The sequence below is a fragment of the Schistocerca gregaria genome, chromosome 6, assembly GCF_023897955.1.
Source record: "Schistocerca gregaria isolate iqSchGreg1 chromosome 6, iqSchGreg1.2, whole genome shotgun sequence".
Classification (NCBI taxonomy): domain Eukaryota; kingdom Metazoa; phylum Arthropoda; class Insecta; order Orthoptera; family Acrididae; genus Schistocerca; species Schistocerca gregaria.
The window spans coordinates 185,176,314-185,199,175 of NC_064925.1; the positions used below are offsets into that span (position 1 = coordinate 185,176,314).

The 22,862-nt window shown below is 39.7% G+C and overlaps 1 protein-coding gene across 1 annotated transcript in view; it reads left to right on the forward strand.

Annotated features, from left to right (window-relative positions):
* The window catches only part of LOC126278621 (cohesin subunit SA-2-like), a 379,668-nt gene that overhangs the window by 175,193 nt on the left and 181,613 nt on the right, over positions 1–22,862 (forward strand). The window contains exon 10 of the mRNA XM_049978860.1: positions 5,914–6,123. Coding sequence (XP_049834817.1) covers positions 5,914–6,123 — 210 coding nt within the window. The remainder of the gene's footprint in view (positions 1–5,913; positions 6,124–22,862) is intronic.

A 22,862-nucleotide genomic window follows, 5' to 3' on the forward strand; every position in this document is an offset into this window, starting at 1 on the left:
TACCAAGCACACAAATTTATATACAGATTGCATGTTTACTTTGAAAGGGAAGGGACAATGGTGGGCCTTTGATATCAGTGAGTAAAATGATTGACAGAGTAGCAGAAACATTGACCATCTCTACAGCGACATTGAAGAGAGTCACAAATGATAAAGAGACTGCCAATTCAGCTGCAAGCCCTGTTATTTCTGATGCCTGGAAAGTCAAGGAAGAGATCGTGTCATGTGACTGAAAGAGAAAACTTTGGTGAAAGTGCTATCAGGCAACACATACATTTGTACTACAGCAGGAAGGAGTATCCGACACTTAAAAAGTTGACGGCATTACTGTTGGACAGTGGTTTGTTCACAGGCAGAATGACTAGTCTCTCCAATGTTTTGAAAAAAATTGGCTTCCGTTGGAAAAAGGTCTCAGGGCGAAAGGTACTAATGGAACACGGAGACATTGTAGCTTGTAGATGTCATATCCTGCGCGAGTTGTGAGCAGTGAATACGGAAAATGTAATATGTTAAAAACAAAGATTCCAAGACTTACCAAGCGGGAAAGCGCCGGCAGACAGGCACATGAACAAAACACACAAACACACACACAGAATTACGAGCTTTCGCAACTGGCAGTTGCTTCGTCAGAAAAGAGGGAAGGAGAGGGAAAAATGAAAGGATGTCTACTTGTGTCTGTGTATGTGTGGATGTGTGTGTGTGTGTGTGTGTGTGTGTGTGTGTGTGTGTGTGTGTGTGTGTGCGCGCGCGAGTGTACACCTATCCTTTTTTTCCCCTAAGGGAAGTCTTTCCGCTCCCGGGATTGGAATGACTCCTTACCCTCTCCCTTAAAACCCACATCCTTTCATTTTTCCCTCTCCTTCCCTCTTTCCTGACGAAGCAACTGCCAGTTGCGAAAGCTCGTAATTCTGTGTGTGTGTTTGTGTGTTTTGTTCATGTGCCTGTCTGCCGGCGCTTTCCCGCTTGGTAAGTCTTGGAATCTTTGTTTTTAATATATTTTTCCCATGTGGAAGTTTCTTTCTATTTTATTTACATCATCGAAAATGTAATATGGGTTGACAAAACATGGGTCAGCGTGCATCATGCATGTTCGATCACATGGACAGACAGCACGCACCATGGAACTATGAGTGTGCCAACTGGTAAGGGAGGGCGACTAATAATATTTCACGGTGGCTCTATGAAAGGTTTTGTGTCCAGTGCTACGATGATGTTTTAGTCATAAATAACTGTTGACTATCATAAGGAGATGAATGCAGATAAATTGAAAGACTGGTTCATTACTCGTTTGCTATCAAACGTCAGTTCTGGTAGTGTTTTTGTAATGGACAATGCACTGTACCATTCTGTACAATTAAATAAGACACAAACGGCTGCTGCAAGGAGAGGCAAGATAGCTGGTTGAAAGATAATAGGCTTTGAACAGAGTATGTGGAAAGCGGAACTTCTGGAATTAGTGAAATGATACAAGGTACAGAAGGTGCATTATGTGATTGATACATTAGCAGAGAACCATGGCCACAAAGTTATTCATCTTCCACTGTGCCATTGCCATTACAACTCGATTGAACTCATCTGGGCTCAAATAAAAGCAGATGTTGCAGAACGAAACAAAACCTTTACTTTGCGATACATAGAAAGGCTGGTAAATGAGGCTGTAAGGCTGATAAATGAGATTGGAAGAACATTGTGAACCACATGTGGAAAGAGATTACAAGATTAAATATAGAAGAAGATGTAAGAGAAGAATCCATTCATAATATTGCAATTTCTGTATCAGGTGATGAGGACAGCAGCAGCGAAGATACTGAAGACTATGTGGTCGTGATGAGAGATGACCAATCGGATGACAATAATCTTAGGGTTTCTTTTCTCCCACATGAAAAATTAGATATTTTTCACGTAACATTCTGCAGTTTGCTTTACCTTGTTAATATTAAAAATCTGATCGTTTGTAATTTTTATTTTGGCTGGAACCATGGTCATGGTAATTTTTTAAAATTATGATACTGCTGTTTGATGGTAATGATTTTTATTTCATTGTTATACAATCAAGTACAGGATCTTATTTACATGTCAAAAGATATCAAACTGGTATGAAATAAATCGAAATCTGTGTATGTGTTTGTGTAAGGTGACAAACACTGGTAGTGCATGTGAAAAATGTTCCATCAAGGACTACATCAGTCAGCAGAATGCTGATCACACAGGAATGCTGCAATGAATGACATGGCATTGTTAGGTTCTGAAGGAGTTGAGTGTTGCCGCGGGCCAAAGGCTCGCTGCCCGTCCGTGTCAAATATTGGAAATTGTGCTGCCAGCTGTCAGAGCTCTTCTCTTGACATATGGAGTATAGTAAACAGATGGCACATGGCTCCCCTGGTTGGTTTACATTTGATGTTTGGAATTGAACAGTAAGAATATCATATCAGTTGACTTTGATTGTCACCTGAGATTGTGTCAGTTGGCATCTAAGATTGCATCAGGGGCGCCAAAAATGTTGCAGTTGGCAATAAATTAACTTTATTGCAACGTTTAATTGCATATGTGCATGTAAACTACAATCCGATAATTCAGTAACAAGAAAATCAGTAACAGAATTCTCAAAAGGCAAAAAATAAAGCAGGGTCAGTAATACTGCTGCTGAGTCATGTCTTGCACACTGTTACATGTTAGTGAACAATCACTACAGAATGAAGCTGAAGAGGAATGTATTGTGTCCAAGGATGCGGACAGTGATAAAGTACAAACAAACTACGGAGATGAACCCCAGGCACCTGCAGTTGATGATGATGATGCAGCTAGTGAAGGAAGACAAATATGTTACAAGCACTGGGAAAGTTTATATGTCCAAAGCACCTCATATTACAATGCCAGTATTGTAAAATGTAGCAAAAGAATGAGAAGGCATTAGAAATGAAGGTAAAGTAGCAACAGGAAGAGGATCATTTGAAAAAGACAGACTTGAATTCATAACACGTATAGGGCTACTTATTATTTTGGGGCAGGGAGGGGAATGATGGTAGGTCACCTTTTATAAATTTTTTATAAGACTTTTCTAATGTTTGTTTGTACTGCTACCAAGAGCTGAACTAGATTCCAGTAGCTTACAAGAACAGTAAGATTTAATAATAGAAAGATGTGAAACACGCGCAGGGAACATGCTGAAATACGAGAAATATTTGATAAAATGAATGAATTACTGCCAAGATACTATTGTGCTTGGAGGTACACTGTTATCTGTGAAATGTTGTCATTGCTCTGGGGTAAGTCTCCCTTCAAATGCCTGGTCATTCCTGCCATGTACCCAACCTGTGTTGATCACAACAAGGATGACAGATGGCACAAGTGCCACCAGAAGGCTTCTGTGCCATGGACCTATTTCTTCCGCCAAGTCACCTGTGCAGAACTGGATTGGCACGAATTCCTCTGCACCCTGGCAACATAGGGTGGCGCAAACCAACATTTTGGCAGTTTGCTCCATCGTAGCTCTGGGGCTGTTCGTGTGCCAGCTCTTAGGAATCCACCAGTCAGAGCCTGGTCAGAAACCACTGCAGCAGGATCTACAACTTTTCCATTGATACCCTGAGACATACCTGTCAGTCAAGTCATTAGGGGTTATCAGTGCCATAGTCTTCACAGCCCACTACATTGTTTCACTGTGTCTTCCAGGCATATGCCTGTTAGCGTTGGAGAAACTGTATTATTTTTTATTGAGAAACATTTTCTTTTGTTTCTAAATATCTCTACTGTGGTCATAATAAACCCTCCTCCTTGTTTACATATTGTTGTGTACATAGTTCCACGTGGTCAGCGCATACACAACTTTCCCACTAGAGCACACCCCGCTAAGCACAACAGCGCAGGCACAGCGCTCGTCCGTCTCCGCACTACGAGATGGTGCTGCCATAGAGACGGACCAAATTCTGCTTCCTCCGATCTGCGTATTAATATGTAACACAGCCAATGAGATTACTGCTAACGTAGAACCTTTTCTCCTCGTGGATCACACTCGCGCAGTGACACATGAACGCGTGAGGTATTATAACGAGTGTACAGACCTCTGATTAGTCAGTCTGCATTTGTCTGCACCAGTCTGCATTAGTCTGTACCAGTCTGCACGAGTTCTACATTTGTCTGTACCAGTCTATAGTCAAGTTTCAGTCGGCGCCTAGTAAGATTACCATATTCCTGTACATAGCGATGAAGATAAATGTATAGACACTTTTGTCAAGCATGAGAGCTATATATGAGAATAAGATTAACATACCAATACCAAAGGAACTTCAGATTGTCAATTGTAAATAGCATCCAGAACCAAGTTAAGTAATATTTATGCTTGTTATTATTTTAATAAATGTGTGTGAAAATTAATCACGTTCTGTTTAAAGTTGGACACCGTCAATCTGCTACTCTAAGTGTGCAAGTAGCATTTGTATCGTCTGACCTAATGGCAGAAGATAAACATGCCACGATAAGACCACGAGACCTATTACTGACACTCGCCTACTTCGTTAGAGCGACAAGTCAGATAATCTGATGGTGTGTGTACTGAAGGTCTTACAGTATGCTCACCACACATATGTCTTATTATATCTTATCAAGCACCTCTCTGTGGGAAATATTGCAGTCCCTATACATGATTCAAGGCACAATGTCACCACAGACAGCTATTACACATAAGATGTTATGACCAAAGATTTGTTGAGCAATCACTGGCTAACTCTTGTGAGAACATTAGAAGCCAATAGAAAACATACCGCAAGAACCGAAAGATGTCTCAAGAAGAGAGTTATATTCTAGCAAATTTGCTTTCAGTGATTCTAGCATTCAGTGATTCTACCATTGGTTTTTTTTATTCCCCGTGGAAAACTCGATTGAAACATTCTGTTTGTATCATCCCAACATCATGACTGCAGATGTTTCATCTCTTGACACTAAGAAGAAAACAGTCATAAATTTCTATAATAATGACACCAAACACATCATTCAACAATTGATCAAATGGTGAGGAAATATTCAACTGAGAGGACTACAAGAAAGTGTTTGCTGTCTATTTTCTGTACACTTGTGGACAAACTAGTGGTAAATGATTGCACATTATTTCTGCTCAACTTCCTGGTCTGTATTAATAGAAAACCTAATAAACAGTGACTTTTTCTTGAATTTTGGGACTATAGCTCAAGAAGACACACATTGAAGAAAAGGCTACAAATGTTTGAAGACTGCAGTGGCTTATATATGTTACAAGTGTGAAGTAAAGTCTGAAGAAAGTGAAGAAGAATTTTTCTTGGTTCCTATGTAAACTATTTGAATTGTACCTAGAATATTTGCAATATATTTGAACTGCACTAAAGCTTTTTCCATTAGTTCTATAAAAGATGTTGGTGAAGATAATAAGAGTAAATAAGCTTGAATTAGTCAGTAAGTGAAAAATACAAAATTAATTTTTGTAGACAGTGCTAAAAGATATTGTCAGGTTCTAAATCCTACTTATACATCGGTATCTCTTTTAAAAATATGTTATTAATAAAACTCTACAACAATCAACTAAATTTGTATTTTTTTTTTTGTATTGGGCATTAAGCATTACCTTATTGATAGTATATGTTACTGAAAACACATTGATATTCTTGGGGTTAGTTGATGGGGAAACATAATCTTATAACCATTTGCTTAGACTAGTTAAGTGGTTTGAGAAAGGAAAGGTTGTGCTGTGAAACTAGTAGTGCCTGTGGCAGTTTGATAGTGTACGTGTTCTGTAAAGTCACAGAGTGTAGAATGTCACAGGAAGTGCAGTGCATTGCACTTACTCTGGCACTAGTTTTCTTTCAAGCTCTAACAAAATAATGTTTTGTTTACTTCTTGTTTGTAATTTTGTTAAATTTACTTATGCATGCTCTTTTATTTCAGAAGCTCAATACACTTTTGAGAATCATCAAAAAAATCTTTGTTCGATATGCAGATGAGGAGGTTGTGGTTGGCTGTACAAATGTTTTCAAATTTTTCCATAAGGAAGATGCTCCCACATTCAACACAACTGATATTTTATTGAATATTTTGGCTGAGAAGACAATCAAGCACTACAAGAAGAGCATGATTCGATGGTGTCAGATGGACAAAGTGAGTTACTTACTGTTTTGTGTTCAGTGTTAAAATGTAGGCTCAGCTACTTCTCAAAATGCAAAAGCATTAAAATTGACATATTTTGAAGCAGCAAGCAGTCATCAAAAGAATTATTCGATTGCATCCCTTGTAACTGTGTCTTCTTAAAATGTACTTCAACATCTTTCAACCAATTGGTAAAATGACATAAAGTGAATTGGCATATGCAGTCCATAAACAGAGACAGTGTCATGGCAGTAGCTGTTAACATGGTGTAGCCTTTATACCTTCAGAAGAGACAAGCATATGTAGCGTGATTGAGCACTTCAAGTGCATAATCAAGAAATCAAAGACACTCTTACCAATGATTAAAGGTAAAGCACATCCCTGGAGAGGTGCCTGGAAGTTTGGAAGCTTCAATCTTGTCATGTATTGAATGTCAGCAGTGTTGCTATAATTAAAGAGCGAACCAAATACTAATATAACTGATCTTAAAGATGTGGTGAAAACCATAAGGTCATAAAGCACACTACTGTTGACTTTGAGGTTGCTCCTGACATCTGCTCATCTTATAGTAGGCCATTTTTATCTGTTCTGTAGGCCCGCATTGTATATATATGAACATTCATGAGAAGCTGCTTCACTGATTTGCCCGATATTCACTTCCATATGTGCCCGAAGCTGCCTCACCAATTTGTCTGATATTCACTTCTATATGTGTCTGAAAACAGTGTGCAGTAGGCCCTTGTGGTTTTCAGTATCTTGTTATTTATTGATTATTTATGGCTCATTATTTGTGTCTCCTGTAATCTGTTCATTTAATGTATTTTCAGTGTTCCTACTGTGTATCATAGTGTCTAACTGTCTTACTCTGGCACTAGTTTTCTTTCAAGCTCCAACAAAATAATGTTTTGTTTACTTCTTGTTTGTCACTTTGTTAAATTTACTTACGCATGCTCTTGCATTTCAGAAGCTCAATACACGTTTGAGAATCATCAAAAAAATCTTTGTTCAGTATGCGGATGAGTAGGTTGTGAATGGCTGTACAAATGTTCTCAAATTCTTCCAGTGTTCTACCTTTAAGGTTTATCTGCAAATTTGTGAAATTTTCCTCAGTTCCCAACAATGGATGGCTATTTTCATGGATGTGCATGACTACGTTCTCTTTTTGAAGTTGTTAAGGAAATGTGGCCCTTGTTCCTTTCACCTCAATTGAGAGGACATACCAATCTGACCAGTGTAATTCTCATTACAACTACTACATTGTGTTAGCACTATTTTTCTGCAATAGCCCTTCTTCCAGCAACACTAGTCCTGGAATGGGTGCAGGAAAATTTGTGTGAAGCTTGGAAGGTAGGAGAAAAGGTACTGGTGGAAGCAAAGATGTGATTGACGGTCATCAGTCATACTTGAATAGCTCAGTCGCTAGAGCACTTGCCCATGATGGCAAAAGTCTCAGGTTCCAGTCCTGATCCAGCATACTGTTTTGATACTCTAGGATGTTTCAATTAGTAGACTGTCAGTAAGATTGAAAGGATACAGAGAATCTTGACTTTGTAATGGTGTTGGCAGTGCAGACACCATTAAAAATCAGGAGGGATGTTATTGCCCCAGAATGGCATGTGAAGGACAGTGGGTTGCATACCACCGGCACCATGGCATACACAGAATCTGGAGGGTCAATTAGCAATAACCTTCTTTATTCGTACAGAGGTTAGTGACAGAGGCTTGGTTGTGTGTGTGGTCTTCCAGGCAGCAGTTACTACCTCAGCTTAACATACGTCAGCGTGCTTCGCTGTGGGAGAGCGAATAGTGAATACTTGGGAGTGGCTGTGTGTTCCTTCAGAGAAGCAGCAGTTGCAGGTAGTACAGCCTTGCAGACATCGGGCTGATATCAAGGCTCCAGTAGGAGGCAATATATGCTGAACATCCGGCCACTCCCAGCTGTCGGTCAGGCATCCTGATATGCTGGCTCCAAACCCAGGTCCAAGTGAGGTGGCACAGTGATAAATACACTGGACTTTCATTCAGGGCGACAACAGTTCAACTCCACATCTGACCATCCAGATTTATGTTTTCCATGATTTCTGCAAATCACTCCTGGCAAATGCTGGGACGGCTCCTATGAAAGATTGTGTCTGCTTTCGTCCCCATCCTTCAAATATTCTGAGTTTGTGCTCTGTCACTAATGACATTGATGTCAGCAAGGCATTAAACAATAATCTTCCTTACTTACAAAACCAGGTCTCCTTGTAAATGTTCAGAGGCTGTTAGAAGATACCCAATAGAAGGCCCTCCTATGGTGGCAATGGCTCGAGAACCACAATTGTCAGGTCTGGTAGGACCTTGTAGACAAGCGGCTATCTAATGATGGTATTGGACATAGTTAAATCTGCTTGGTCCACTGTGGACTGACAGCTAGTATGGAGTATCTTATGGCATTGGCAGTATTGTGAAACAATATGTTTATTGGGCTGAACAACAAATATTTATGGTTTGTCTGCACAGTTTTGTAGTGTGGTCATGTAGGTGACAGGCTTGCTGTGTAGTGTTAGACCTGGCATGCAGGAATACAGCTCATTAGTGAGGTGGACTGTGTTCTTGTACCATGTTGTGCTAGCGACATACCAACACTCAGCAGCAAGATTCCATAGGCAGCTTAGCTTTTCGCTTCTCTATGGCTCGTAAAGTCTGGATGGAGGGTATTGCCACAACACTCTTCCCCCTTAGGAAGATTTGGTCCACTGAGTCCCATTGTTTACTCCACACATATAGTCTAAGGAGACCTTTACACTCATAACTGCACCCCCCCCCCCCCCCCTCCCGTAACTGCTCAAATCCTAGTGATGCCCCACTCAGTTGGTATGTAATGGACTGCAGGTTCAGGTTGTCAGGTTGGATGGTCCTCCACTGGTGATAGACATAGACTATGCAAACGAGGATGAGTATGAAGATGGGACCCAAACATGAAATTCCTATTACCGTGACGGTGTGCTGATACATGCTGCGATACTGGTGAATATGTTGGAACATCTGTTCTGTGCTAATGTGCCCCTTGTGTGTAGTTATAAGCTTGTGAGAGAACTGAGTGTTGTGGGATCCAGGGTATTATACTAGCTAGCTGTATTTCTAAAGAATCATTGGACACGTACAGCAGTGGTACATTCGGTTCAGAACCTAGTTCCTATTATTGTTGCCAGAAGCTGAAATGTCAGTCCTGATATGTTACATTTTGTATTATTCAGTTGTATCTCACTGTCCCATACTTCAAAGTGCTCAGTTCTCTTTCAACGGTCCTGCTCGTAGCAAGTGATGGTAATTTCAACTGAGTCAGTGAGGCCCTGTCTTCTGAAAATAAGATCTTGTTGAAAGATGCCACGTGGGCATCCTTCTGCAACTGTCTTCCTGTAGAAACAGCTACGTCTATTATATCTTTGTGAAAGTTTAGAATACTGTGAAATGGCATATCAAAAATCTGTCTTCTTCATCATTGCCACATTTTGTCGGCAGTCTTCAATGCACTGTTTTTTCCTGTATGGTGTAAACATAGATGAACCTCTCTCCCAACAGGTACAAATTTTCCTACAGTCCTCCGTCTCACCAGATACAAGTGAATCACTTACCATTCGTGTTTGGCATTTGTACTTGTCACTGATAAAAGTACTAGCACATGGAGGTGATTGCAGTCAGCACTGACCTCAACTGAAAGGAAGTGGTAGTATAGCGACAAGATATTTTGTTGCTGGTGGTTCACCTTGTGCCTGCCATAGACTGGTCAGAAACTGACTTGACAGTGCCATGTTAGAGTTTAACTGTTCATGCACTGCATGGTGCATGGCTTCCTGTAACTCACCAACTTGTAAGCGAGCATCCATCACACTGTCAGCAAGAGTGTGCAGGATTCTTGCCATGACCAAATGGGTATCCAGTAGATCACCATGCTCAGATTTCAGTTCATTCAATTTGCTATGGTAGTTGTGTAGCTAGCTGATCTGCCATTAGCCCTCACAACAGCCTAGTGTTATTTAACAACCCTAGTTGTAAACTGGTTGGTATGCCATTCCAGTATGACCTGTGCCTTTGCTTCCATCTGCACCCAAACCAACCCATTGTTTACCTGCTCCATATCAGCAGCATTAGCTGTTCTGAATAGATATAGCATCTGGTACTCCCTGCACACTTTGTTCAGTACCCTGTTCCATCTGGCTTCTTGGTAAAACCCCATGAAAGCTTCATCCAGTCTCTGCAGTTCATTCCTTAAAGCCAAGGCACTGTATGCCAGTTTCAGTGTCCATAAGTGGTTTGCCATGATGACTTATTCTTGTTCATTGGAAAGGATGATACCCTCTAGATATTGTACCTTCAAGGCATTTACTCTTCCATTGCTCTAGAGGTACTCCTCCATCACTCTAGGGTTGCACTAGTGCCAATAATGCAATGCTCTTCCAGGCTATCTTCATTAGTGGTGTTACCTGAAGCAAGTAAACATCAATCACTCTCTCTCTCTCTCCCACTACATCAGCTTAACTCTAGGTCTAAAACTCAGTCCAGGTCGGCTCTATTTGCTGTGTTGCTTTCATTTTCCTAACTCCTCCACCTATTTTGGGGACTGATGCAGATAACAGTGGTAAATAGTCCAGCACATATCGAAAGGAATGAAGATGTCAAATGTTGATGACTATTATACAAGTAGGAAGTTTTAACGTCACGTTCACCAGGGAGCTCTTCTCAGTCGCTTGATGTGGGCCTGAATGAATAATTACATTGTCTTTCCCTGTGGGGTATAAGGGTTTGTTAATATCACCCACTGTCCTACCCAGTGTCCAGGCAACATAGAATTACATCACCCCATCTGATCCTGACATTCCAGTGCCTTTTTATTCACTTTTTGTACTCGATTTCATACTTCTGTAAAGTTCTTGCAAAAGTCTGTACCTGCTCTCCATTCTTCCCTACATTAGGCTTTACTACCTGGAATAGTGATGATATTTTTTGGGCATATACTACCTTGTAGAGTGATAGGTCTATACTTTCATAAACCTTTGAATTATATGCCAGGACAACATATGGTAAAAGCTTACCACAATCATTCAGATTACTGTTGGCATAATTAGTTAACATCTTTCCTATTGTTCGATGAACTCAGTCTGTTCTCCCACTTGCTTGTGACTTCAACACTTGTTCTTGACTTGTGAATATATGATAGATGACAAAGCTGTTTCATTACCTCTGACATAAAATTAGTGCTTCGATCTGTAATCAGTCTCTCTGGAACACAGAACTTCAACCACTTGTTTACTATAGCCTGAGCTATCCTGATGGCTTACTGCTTTGGGATAGACACTGTTCCATGTAGTGTGGAAAGTGATTGTCAATAAATTGCAGTTTCCTGCTGTTATTTGCTCAGAAGGATGTAGCATATTCATACCAATCATATCAGGTGGTTTATTAGCCTGCAGTAATCTTTTTGCAGAAGTACGCTCATGGCTCAATTCAGCATGCTGTTCTCACGGCACACAGTTCTTCACATCCTGCTTATGAGTATACCACCAGTATTGTTCAGCCACATGCTTTTCTGTGATTCTTTGATCTCCATGGCCTGCTAACATTTCATGATATGTTCACCACACACACACACACACACACACACACACACACACACACACAAACACACACAAAGTGTCGCTGGAATCAAGACACAAGTTGTTAGTTTTGCTTGCGCTTTCTGCCTGACTGTAACAGTGTGACGTACTCTTCATAACATATCAGCCTTTCTACTGAAGCTGATTGATAATCTCAGAAATTGAACTCACTGAGCTACAATCCCCAACTCTTTAATCAGCTTCATGAATCTTTCATCCCTAATAGCCACTTTAGTTCTGTGTGATCCATTATTATTGTAAATTTCTTACCATATAAATAACATCAGAAGTATGTTAAACCATATACGAGGCTCAGCATTTTCTTCTTTGTAGTAGAATAATTTCTTTCTGCTTAATTTAACCTACATGAGACTCTGCTCTGTCTGCTACTTTTCTCATACACAGTGATTGCTTGCATCACATGACAATATGAATTCCTTTTCATATTCGGGTCACTCAAAAAGAAATGAACTGGACTCTGTAAAATGAAAACCACTGGAGGGATCATAACACATTGACATGGAAGAAGGTATAGTTCCTATAAGTGCACAGAGCCCCCAAACTTACCACTAGAGGGACGCGGGCACACAGCCAAGTGATGTCTGATGACAGAGCGAGCATGTGCATGCGTTGCGTCTCACTTGCACTCGGTAATGATAGAAACAGAAAAATGGAGGCTTCATAAGAGGAGCAGGAAACAGAAAAAATGGAGGCTTCATAAGAGGAGCAGAGGGGTGTAGACCAATTCCTTAAGCGCAAGGAGTACGGGGCACAAAAATTTATTAACACTAGAAGGACTATACTGGTCAATCTGACCAATAATCCCTGTTTAACATTTAATAAATAGTGCACATTTTATTTTAGGGGGGCTTACACTTCATGACTTGTAATGTACTTGACTGGTTTATAATTTCCCTAAAAGACAAACACCTATTACAAAAACTGAATGAAGTACAGACATTTTTACATTAAAGGCCGACAGCCAGTCATTTTGATTAGAATGATATTTCTTATATTTCATTTTTCTAAAGCCACAATGATGAATATTTACATCTGCTTGTCTAACTTTATATCACTGTTGTGATCTAATTCTCTCTTTTTCTTTCCACTTTCCTGTATTTCGTGGAACAGTTGCTGTCCTCTGTCAATGCATTGTTAATGCATTGTTGTGATCAGCAGAAGTTTAGCACCCTGTATTATTATAGCGCATTGGTGTTTTTGTTCAGATGAGCTTCTACAACCCCACAAAATTTGTAGTTGATATTCTGGACCAGATGTAATGGCTGTTCACTGTCAAGTTTGGCTGCTGCAGATGGCCTATACATGGTGTTTTTTTTTTTTTTTTTTTCTCCCCTCAACGTGCTAGGTCTTGCTAGAATGAATGCCTTGATTCATTTACAGAGAGACAATGGGAGAAAAAGTTACCTGGCGAATGTTTCTATTGAAATTAGCAGAAGAACTCTCTTTCGTGGGTGTACAATCAAGGAACGAGACTGTTCATACATTCATTGGGACCACTGAACTGTGTAAGGTGAAGGTGCCAAAAAATGTTAGGTAGAAGTTCAAACAAAACTAAAAATGTATCTGCAGTGCAAGAAATTTGCATGTGGTCCATGTGGTGGAAATATTCAGTATGTGTGTGCAAAGTGTTTTAGTAAAGATTGTGGCTTTGATTGAAAATATTACACAGAAAAAAACAATGTTATTTTCTCATAATTGCGACATCAGTTTTATGCCCATTTTTCTTTCTATTTCCTTACAGATATATGTTTGTGGCCTGTTGGGGGCTTTGATTGAGAACAAGTCATAGAGATAACAAACAGTTTTAATAATTATGTATCTATTTGTATTTGTAAGTTTAATTTCAATCAAAATGGTGTTTGCAATATGTTTTTTTTACTTTGATATAATTTCCACAGAACAATTTAAGCATAGCATTTTGGTAGGGCAATTGTTAAGCCCTAGTGACATTTAAAGGCACTGTACTGATTTAATTTAACAAATAAAACTGAAAAAAGAGATAAAAACATCACTGCACAATATGACCAGTAGCGGTCCTTCCAGGGAGTTTGCTAAAGAGAGTCCTCTTAGTGTTAAAGAGTGACACAAAATGTGGAGAGAGCACTGAATGTTCATTGCAGTTGAATCACTTATTTCAAAAAGGGAACAACTCATGATTGATAAATTATTCCAGAGAAAGAAAAATACACTCCAGAACCTTATTTAAAATGTTATCAGCAAATTTCTTTCTGTTGCATGAATCAGTTCATTTTCTGGAATGTGTAAGATTGGTATTACCTAGTTCGAAAAATATTTGCAGCATATATGGTGATTTTTATCATATGGAGTTATACCCCTTTAGCAATAAAGGAGGCAGGAAACATATTGTAAGGCACTTATTTAAATTACATGAAAATAAAAAACTTATTCTTGATGAATGATAGTATTTTGAGTGTAATAAATGCAATGTAAAATGTGTGTCCATCTGGGGTGTACTATTATACGTAAAAATTACCATAATACATTTAAATGATGAACAATTGACTTATTACTTTTTTATTGCTTTTAAACCTAAATCACTGAGTGTGTATAATATCATCTTGATAACTCTCAAGTATTCACAAAAATGCCCTAAGCTTTTTTTAAAAAAAGAAACAAATACTGGTTCCAGCCACTTTTCAGTCACTTTCATTCATTTCTTTTGTAGGCTACATCTGTAGCTGATAATAAAAGCTTGATACTACATATCTCTAATATACTTCAGTAGTTTCCCAGTATCATCATTCTTCCCCTTATTGTGGGAACTTTACCATCATATGCTTCTGTTTCAGGAAACCCAATCCTCTTGTTGGGAAAATATGTCCTGGCTTTCACTAAAGTAAAAATATGGACTTGAATGATTTGATACATGACTTGTGTCTTCTTAGCTGAACTGTGCTCATAGTACAGAAAGTAGAGTGAAACAAATGATGCTTTGTCCCACTTTCTAGTGCTTCTTCCTATTGATTTAGCTGAAATGATTTTTTTTTTGTATAAAGATATCCATCATCATCAAAATTTGATATTTCATTTGTTTTTCCAGCTTAAACTTTAAAGCAACCAAGGTGGCTGGATTTAGTGATACGTAACATTTGCAATAAATACTCAGTCACACATTTGTAAGTTCCTTTTCACGACACCTAAATCACAGTCGAATGGTAGGAAAGAGTGCCCTTCAGTGGGGAAATAGTTGTAGACTTTGTCAAATCTGCCATTGTTTGTTAAGAACAGAAACATTTTTATGACTGTACAATTGCAGTTTTGGTCTCAGTGTGCATCACTGAACAAGTGGAGTTCTCTCATGGGATCAAAGTATTCAGTCTAATGGCATAGAAGGGCACACATTTCATTAGGACCTTTCTTACCTTGGTCCTCATGACAATAGTAAAATATACCTCCATCTGTTTTCATCTCATGTATCTCTAAATTATAACCCCATATCATACTCAGAAATAATCAGGCTTAGCTCTTTATTTCCTTCTCTCTCTCTCTCTAGCTCACTTTTTCCCTCCATAATTATTTTGAAACTTCAAACTTTGAGCTTCCCATCTTAATTATAAATGGAATAGTTAAAAGTTTTCAGCAAAGTTTGGTTCAGCATTATTCCAGATCTGTCACAAATTTATTTATAAAACATGACAACTCCTGGAGTTGTTCCCTATTAGAAACCATTGCAGATTTAAATCCACTCTCTACAAGCAGCCAGTCAGTAACAGTCTCCCATTTTAATTTCCATAAATGTTTCTATGACTCAAGGTACTGAAACAGACATAATCTGTTTTTCAGTTTCTGCGAATGCTTCCCCTTTAGTTAGAAATGATTAAACTACAACACTCAGTCTGATCTCTGCAGGCAGTGGTTGCCACTGTTACTGGTCTTCAGCAACAAGGGCCACCGCCTGCTGGAGAGTAGTATCCATAATCCGGTGTGGCATCTAGTTCGTGTTTCATCAGCCAGTGGCATACATAGTTCCCTGAAAGTCTTGTGCCGCACCTTGACATTTGCAATAGACATGAAGTTCTCTCCACACACTTGCGCCATTCCTTAATTAATTTCCATTGCCCGCACTCCTCCGGTGCTAAGGAAATGCACTTATACCCCTTTGATCTTCTTTCAAAGCCTCCATTCCTCTGTTTTCAGTGTTAGTGAGTTCAATGGACTGGCTACAAGTGCATGAGCTTGCTTTATTGTCATATGGATGTGTGCCCATGACCCCTAGTGGCACGTTTTGGGCCTTGCTGCTCTAATATGGACCACAGCTTCTTCTGCAGGCAATGGAATTATGATTCCTTCAGTGGTTTTCATTGTACAACCTCTGGATCATTGAATGACCCTGATAATTTGCAAAAAATCAGCACTAGACCAGTTGTCAACAATTCTTTTAATTATCTACCATGTCTCTGCTCTCTAATGTTTAATAGAACTTCACTCCTTTTTCCGTTAAGTGGCTGAGAGATTGTACTATTTCTGTAAGTTTTGGAACAAACGTTTTATAATAATATGTTAAACCCATGAAAGACAGTAACTCCTTCTCCATGTAAGGTGTTGGAAAATCCTGTGCAGTATTTAGTAATCTAGGCTACGTCCGGATTTCACCACGACTAGCCACCTATCCTAAACATTGTACACTTCATGTGATGTGAAGTGACACTTCCCAGTACTCTGAGTGTTGATTGTGCGGCATGTGTCATTTTAAACACCTTCATTAGCAGCCTCAGTTGTTCCTCCACTTCCTTTTCATAGATAGTTATGTCATCCCAATATACCATACACTCCATCTAACAAATGGTGAAATGTATCTGTTGCATTCTTTAGCCAACTATCATACGACAAGATTGGTGGTGTGCTGAAGGAACCATATACATCATTTTCAGCTGGTCCTCTGAGGCTACTTCTGACTACTGATATGCAATACCCAGATCTGGGGTGAAAAAGTACGTGCACTGCCCAAATAATCCAAATATCCTATATATTTGTGATTGAATAAGCATCTTATTGTACAACTCTTAAGATATCTGTAATCACAGCAAAGCTGATGAGCTTTCGTGCTATCCATACTCTTTTTTTGGATGCTCACCCTGATGTTCCCCAAAGACTCGTACTATTCTCAATAATAATTTGATTAATAAACTCCTCCATCACCAGTTTGTGGGTGATTATGTATGTGGTATGACTTGAACAATACCCATGTGGTCGATTTCTGATTGGGATTCTGTGCTGCATCATTGGGGTCACTGGCGAAGACCCACATGAGTTAAACAGGCCCTCAAGCCCCATAATATCCTCTTCCAGTACTAATTTTTTCTATTACTTCCAAGTGTTTTATGTTTTCTCATAATGCACTTAATCTGGCAGCTAGCTTACTCGTAGGGTCCAAATTTATACTACCCAGATAATTTATCTCCAAACTGGTAACCCACAAGCCTTTAGAATAGTCTGTGTATTCTATCACAAAATTATATTAAAAACAAAGATTCCAAGACTTACCAAACGGGAAAGCGTCGGCAGACAGGCACAATGAACAAAACACACAAACACACACACAGAATTACTAGCTTTCGCAACCGATGGTTGCTTCTTCAGGAAAGAGGGAAGGAGAGGGAAAGACGAAAGGATGTGGGTTTTAAGGGAGAGAGTAAGGAGTGATTCCAATCCCAGGAGTGGAAAGACTTCCCTTAGGGGGAAAAAAGGACAGGTTTACACTCACACACTCACACACACACACACACACACACACACACACATCCATCCACACATATATATGTGTGTGTGTGTGTGTGTGTGTGTGTGTGTGTGTGTGTGTGTGTGTGTGTGTGTGTGTGTGTGTGTGTGTCGCGTGCGTGCGTGGGTGTGTGCGCGCGCGAGTGTACACCTGTCCTTTTTTTCCCCCTAAGGGAAGTCTTTCCGCTCCCAGGATTGGAATGACTCCTTACCCTCTCCCTGAAAACCCACATCCTTACGTCTTTCCCTCTCCTTCCCTCTTTCCTGAAGAACCAACCATCGATTGCGAAAGCTAGTAATTCTGTGTGTGTGTTTTTGTGTTTTGTTCATTGTGCCTGTCTGCCGGCGCTTTCCCACTTGGTAAGTCTTGGAATCTTTGTTTTTAATATATTTTTCCCATGTGGAAGTTTCTTTCTATTTTATTTCTATCACAAAATTATATACTCTAAAGGGCACCACTTGCTCACCATATAATTCCTGTATATGTAAAACAGTCCTGCATGCAAAACACCATGCTGTATCTGACGTATCACTCTCTTTTGTGGCTCAACCACATATATCGCAATTAGCAGCAAAATAATTCCCGCATTCGCCCACAGTATTTTCCCTAGAACTTGGGATACTTCATTGTGTGATTTAACCTTTAGTGGCCTTGAGCACAGTGTAACTGACTCCCTTTGCAGCATGTGTCACGGTGCAGTAGAATTATGTATTATAATGTCTTTGTATGAATCTTTTTCTCATTTTATAGAATAAAAGTTCTTGTTGTTGCAAAAGCAAGCGGCACGTCTTACTCATTCAGCTTCCAGCTACAATGAATATTTTGATGCTGAAACTGGGGAAAGGTCTGCTACGGGCAACAAGTAGAAAAATTTATGTGAGCAACATTCCCATCTTTGCTAATAAGGAGGAGTAAATGTGCAATCAGTCATATAAAAGTATAATGAGCAACATTACATTCACAGCGTCAGAAAGGGACTGTTTCATGCCAAGTATGTAATTTTCTTTCACACTGAGCAGACAAAAGTCCTGCGATAGCTCCTAATATCATGTCTGACCCCATTTGCCCAACGTAGTGCAGCAGCTTGATATGCCCTGGACTTAACAAGTCATTGGAAGTCCTCTGCTGCAGTATGGAGCCACGCTGCCTCTGTAGCCTCCCGTTAGAAGGTAATATGCAGACTGAGATTTTCACTCTGCTGCGGAGTGTGCGCTGATATGAAACTTCCTGGCAGATTAAAACTGTGTGCCCGACTGAGACTCGAACTCGGGAGCTTTGCCTTTCGCCGGCAAGTGCTCTACCATCTGAGCTACCGAAGCACGACTCACGCCCGGTACTCACAGCTTTACTTCTGCCAGTACCTCGTCTCCTTCAGGAGGTAATATGGTATAAACCTGATCAACTATACAAACACACTGCTACAGGCACACAGTGTATTGTAAATTAATGTGAACTGATTGCTACACAGGCAGCTGAAGGAATTAGGTTTATTCGAATTGAACCGTATTAGTTAAATGTACATCAGTATTATTGTGAATATTCATCAGCAAACCTCTGGGGAACAACCAGACAAGTACACGACAGAGGTGCATGGTCTTCACACATTTATACTTTTTCTTGTTATTGGAATAATGATACGGTAGAATATTCAAAAAATCCATTGTCGTGATAGGTAATTGAAAACTTTAGACCTGTAGTATGCATAAGAATAAAGATACAGATGATTTTGTGCCTGGAACCAAAGGACAAGAAAGATTGGTGCCTTTCTCCTATGAAGTGGTCTCATTGACGCAAATTCACCCTGCTTGAAAGAAACATGGATGGCCCATGGACAAGACATAAAAGTGAACGTTACGGTGAAAGACAACTAATGGCTATCATTGGCAAAGCATTAGACATGATAGCAAATTAAAAAAAAAATTGTTACAAGGTAATGCAAGCCTTATGATCCTCTGGATTTAATCTCATCAGTATCCAACTCCTGGAAGATTTTAGTCGAAGACAATTGCCTATTGGGATTGTGTTGCAACGAAATCCTGCCACATCAGCTTTTCTCGAAAGGCGAGTGTGGCCATTGCTTCTGTATCTGTCTAATATATCTGTATCCAGGTGGCTCTCAGCCTCTGAGAATAGAAGTAGATGTGTTTTCATTTTTTGCTGTACTTCTGACTGAGTATATTGTGTCGGCTTGTATGTCACATGGAAGCTGCATACACTCCTAATATGCCGTAAAAACAGTTTAGCGTCCCTCAAGAGAGTAACAGATTGCTATCTACATTGTTGGCAAGGAGACTGTTTCATTATTAACTGCGATGATATCAACTGTGACATTGGCAATGCTTTAATACTTGAATGATGCCAGCTGTGACATTGGCAGTACAGCGGTTTGGACTAATTCCTGTAGGGCCCTAGTCTGGATACAAGCAGGCCCCTGTGCCTGGAAGTTGATTGTCCTATGTTAAGCTTGGTGGGGAGGCTGATGATTCAGTAAAATGACACCTTCGTAAAGCACTCAAGTGAAGCAGTCTGGACAAGAAGAGGCAGTCCGAATGAGTAGAGACTTCAAACTGTTCTTGTAGGCACCAAAGCCACAATCAATTTGAGATCTTTGCCCATACTGATGACAAAGTGCTCACAACAACTCACTTCCTGGCACAGGGGAGACTTACTACTTAACTGAGTGGGTTGGAGTCCTGAAAGCCAGAAGATTAGAATTGTTGACATGGTACTTCTCCGAGGAGATGCTTTGCCCTGATGTATGTGGGAGAGGGTAAAAGCCTTACTAACTGGCTGGGATGGAGTTTTTAGATTATTATTCTCACTACTACAGCACCAAGAGAGATTATCAGGTCATCGAGCTGGTTATACCACTGGAGGTTTCCTACAGTGGGGAGGATGCTGTGGCACAGCAGAATTATATATTATAATAACTGTGTATGACTCTTTTTCTCTTTGGTGTGAAATAAAAGCTCTTGTTCTGAAAGCAAGTAGCACATCTTACTTATTCAATTTGGAGCTACACAGAATCCCAGGGCTAAACATTTCAGTAATGTGGCACAGTACCAGTTTCCCCCCATGTGAAACAATGTCCAATCGAGTTCTATTGTACACTGCCCAATGTCAGTTTTAGCAAGATGTTTATATAGGAAAATTTAGCCCTAAGGGTGCACAGTAATCATCACCTGTACAAGGCAAAACGTCCATTCATCCTTGGAAATGTTTTGTCTCCATCTGAAAGCTCTGTATTGTTGATCTTAGTGAATGCGCATAACAACCATCCAGTCCACGTAACTTGTATCGTGGGCCTCATGAGGTCCAAACTTGCCACAGACATCTGCACATCTGTGTCCAATAGAAACTTGTCTTCCCTTCCAACTATTAATTAAGCAAATTAAACAAAATTTTATCTCTGCACATATTTTGATTGCACTAAAATTTACTGGGAGCCCCGCTCGGTGGCTCAGGAGCCCCATTGCCATTTATCAGTAGGTTGCCATCCCCATTCCATCACTTTTTATCGTGTCCATTATTCTGCTTCAGCCTCGTTCTCAATGCCCTACTCTCCCACACTTCGTAAACTACAACTGCCAGCAGTCTTGTCCTATGTAGCTTGACTGCCTGTAGTGGTAGCACTTGACATTAGCGAAAAAAATCCCCATTTTATCACAGTCTTGGGTCTCTGTCTCTATCTCGTCCAATGTTGTTGCCATTACTATGAGTCAGCTATGTCTTTTGGAAACTCTGCCCATACCTGTCTTGATACATTGGGTGGCAACCTAGGCAGAAATGCATCCAACAGTCTGTACCACCTTCTGCAGTAGGACCTTACAAGTATCATCACTTTGCATCACCTCACACATATGACATTAACACTTTGAAGATCAAGTCCAATTACAGATCAGGCCACAACTTTGTTTTTGAAAGATCACATAAAAGAATAGGTTGGACCGCAATTTTCTCAAGATGCGAGTAAACTGGACTCATTTCACATGAGAACAATGCACAGATTGCTACCTGACCCCTGACAAGTGCTGCCTTCTGTTGCCAATTTCTAGAATTATTTTAAAAGAAACATTAGTGAACATATCAACTGCTGTCGTGATTGGTTCAAATGATTCAAATGGCTCTGAGTACTATGGGACTTAACATCTCAGGTCATCAGTCCCCTAGAACTTAGAACTACTTAAACCTAACTAACCTAAGGACATCACATACATCCATGCCCGAGGCAGGATTCGAACCTGCGACCATAGCACTCCCGCGGTTCTGGACTGAAGCACCTAGAACCGCACGGCCACCGTGGCCGACTTGTCGTGAATGGCTGAGCCAATATGATCTCATTGATTTAATTTCGTGCATGTAGTCATTTCGCAGTTTTCTGCAATTCTGCATAATTGTGGACTCTCTCATTATTTTCAAATCTGTGATCTATCAAAGACCTAAAGTAAATTCAAAAAATAAATTTTGAAGCTTAGTCCTTTTTTAGTATGTATTATTCTTGAAGATACATCAATTACCATTTGTGCCAGTAACACCTTAAATAACAGCATTAATGGGCAGTTTCCTAGACCTGGTATTCTTTTAAGAGGCCTGTCTCCAAAGTGTTATGCTTATTGTCCTGTCCTTGGAACCTTCAGTGGATTCACTTTCTCTTTGTGATACACTGTTTAACTTCTCCCTATAATACAAACAACTTTCTTCCTCTTATAACACAGCAGCAAGCCTTTCTTCAGAACCTCAAATACCTGAACGTTTATTACCTCTTGTAATACACTGCATGTCTTTCGTATTTCCCACTAAACGTAATGTAGCCCCATGCAGCTCCAACCAACATTTCAGTTTTGGAATTGACAGTAGGTTGTCTATAGACACACGTCCTCTCCTGCCTATCCAGAAAAAGAATAAGCTTGGGTAACAGTACTGGCATGTGGGATGGGTACTGATAAACTGGACGAAAATCTGTCCTCTCTTAAGTCTGTGTTATCTGCCTGCATTTGTGCCATCTCCAACAAAGTCTGAACTGCCTCCATAGTGTTAACCTCCTACAATAAAACTCCTATTAACATTTTCATGTGGTCCAGACTTAAAAAACACAAACTTGAGGAAAATGCAGAATTGAGGAAAACGTTAAAAACCCCCAAAATATGAGCAAAAACATATGTAATTGGCATATATGATTAAAACTTATATTCCTTTCCAATACTTTGTATAATATCTATAGAAGTGAATGAAATTAAATGCACAATACAATATTTGTACAATAATTCTGGTAATGAATTTAATCCATTCTTTAAAAATCATAGATGTGTAACAGCAAATAAAAACTCGTCAAAAAATTGAAGTTGGTATCTGTG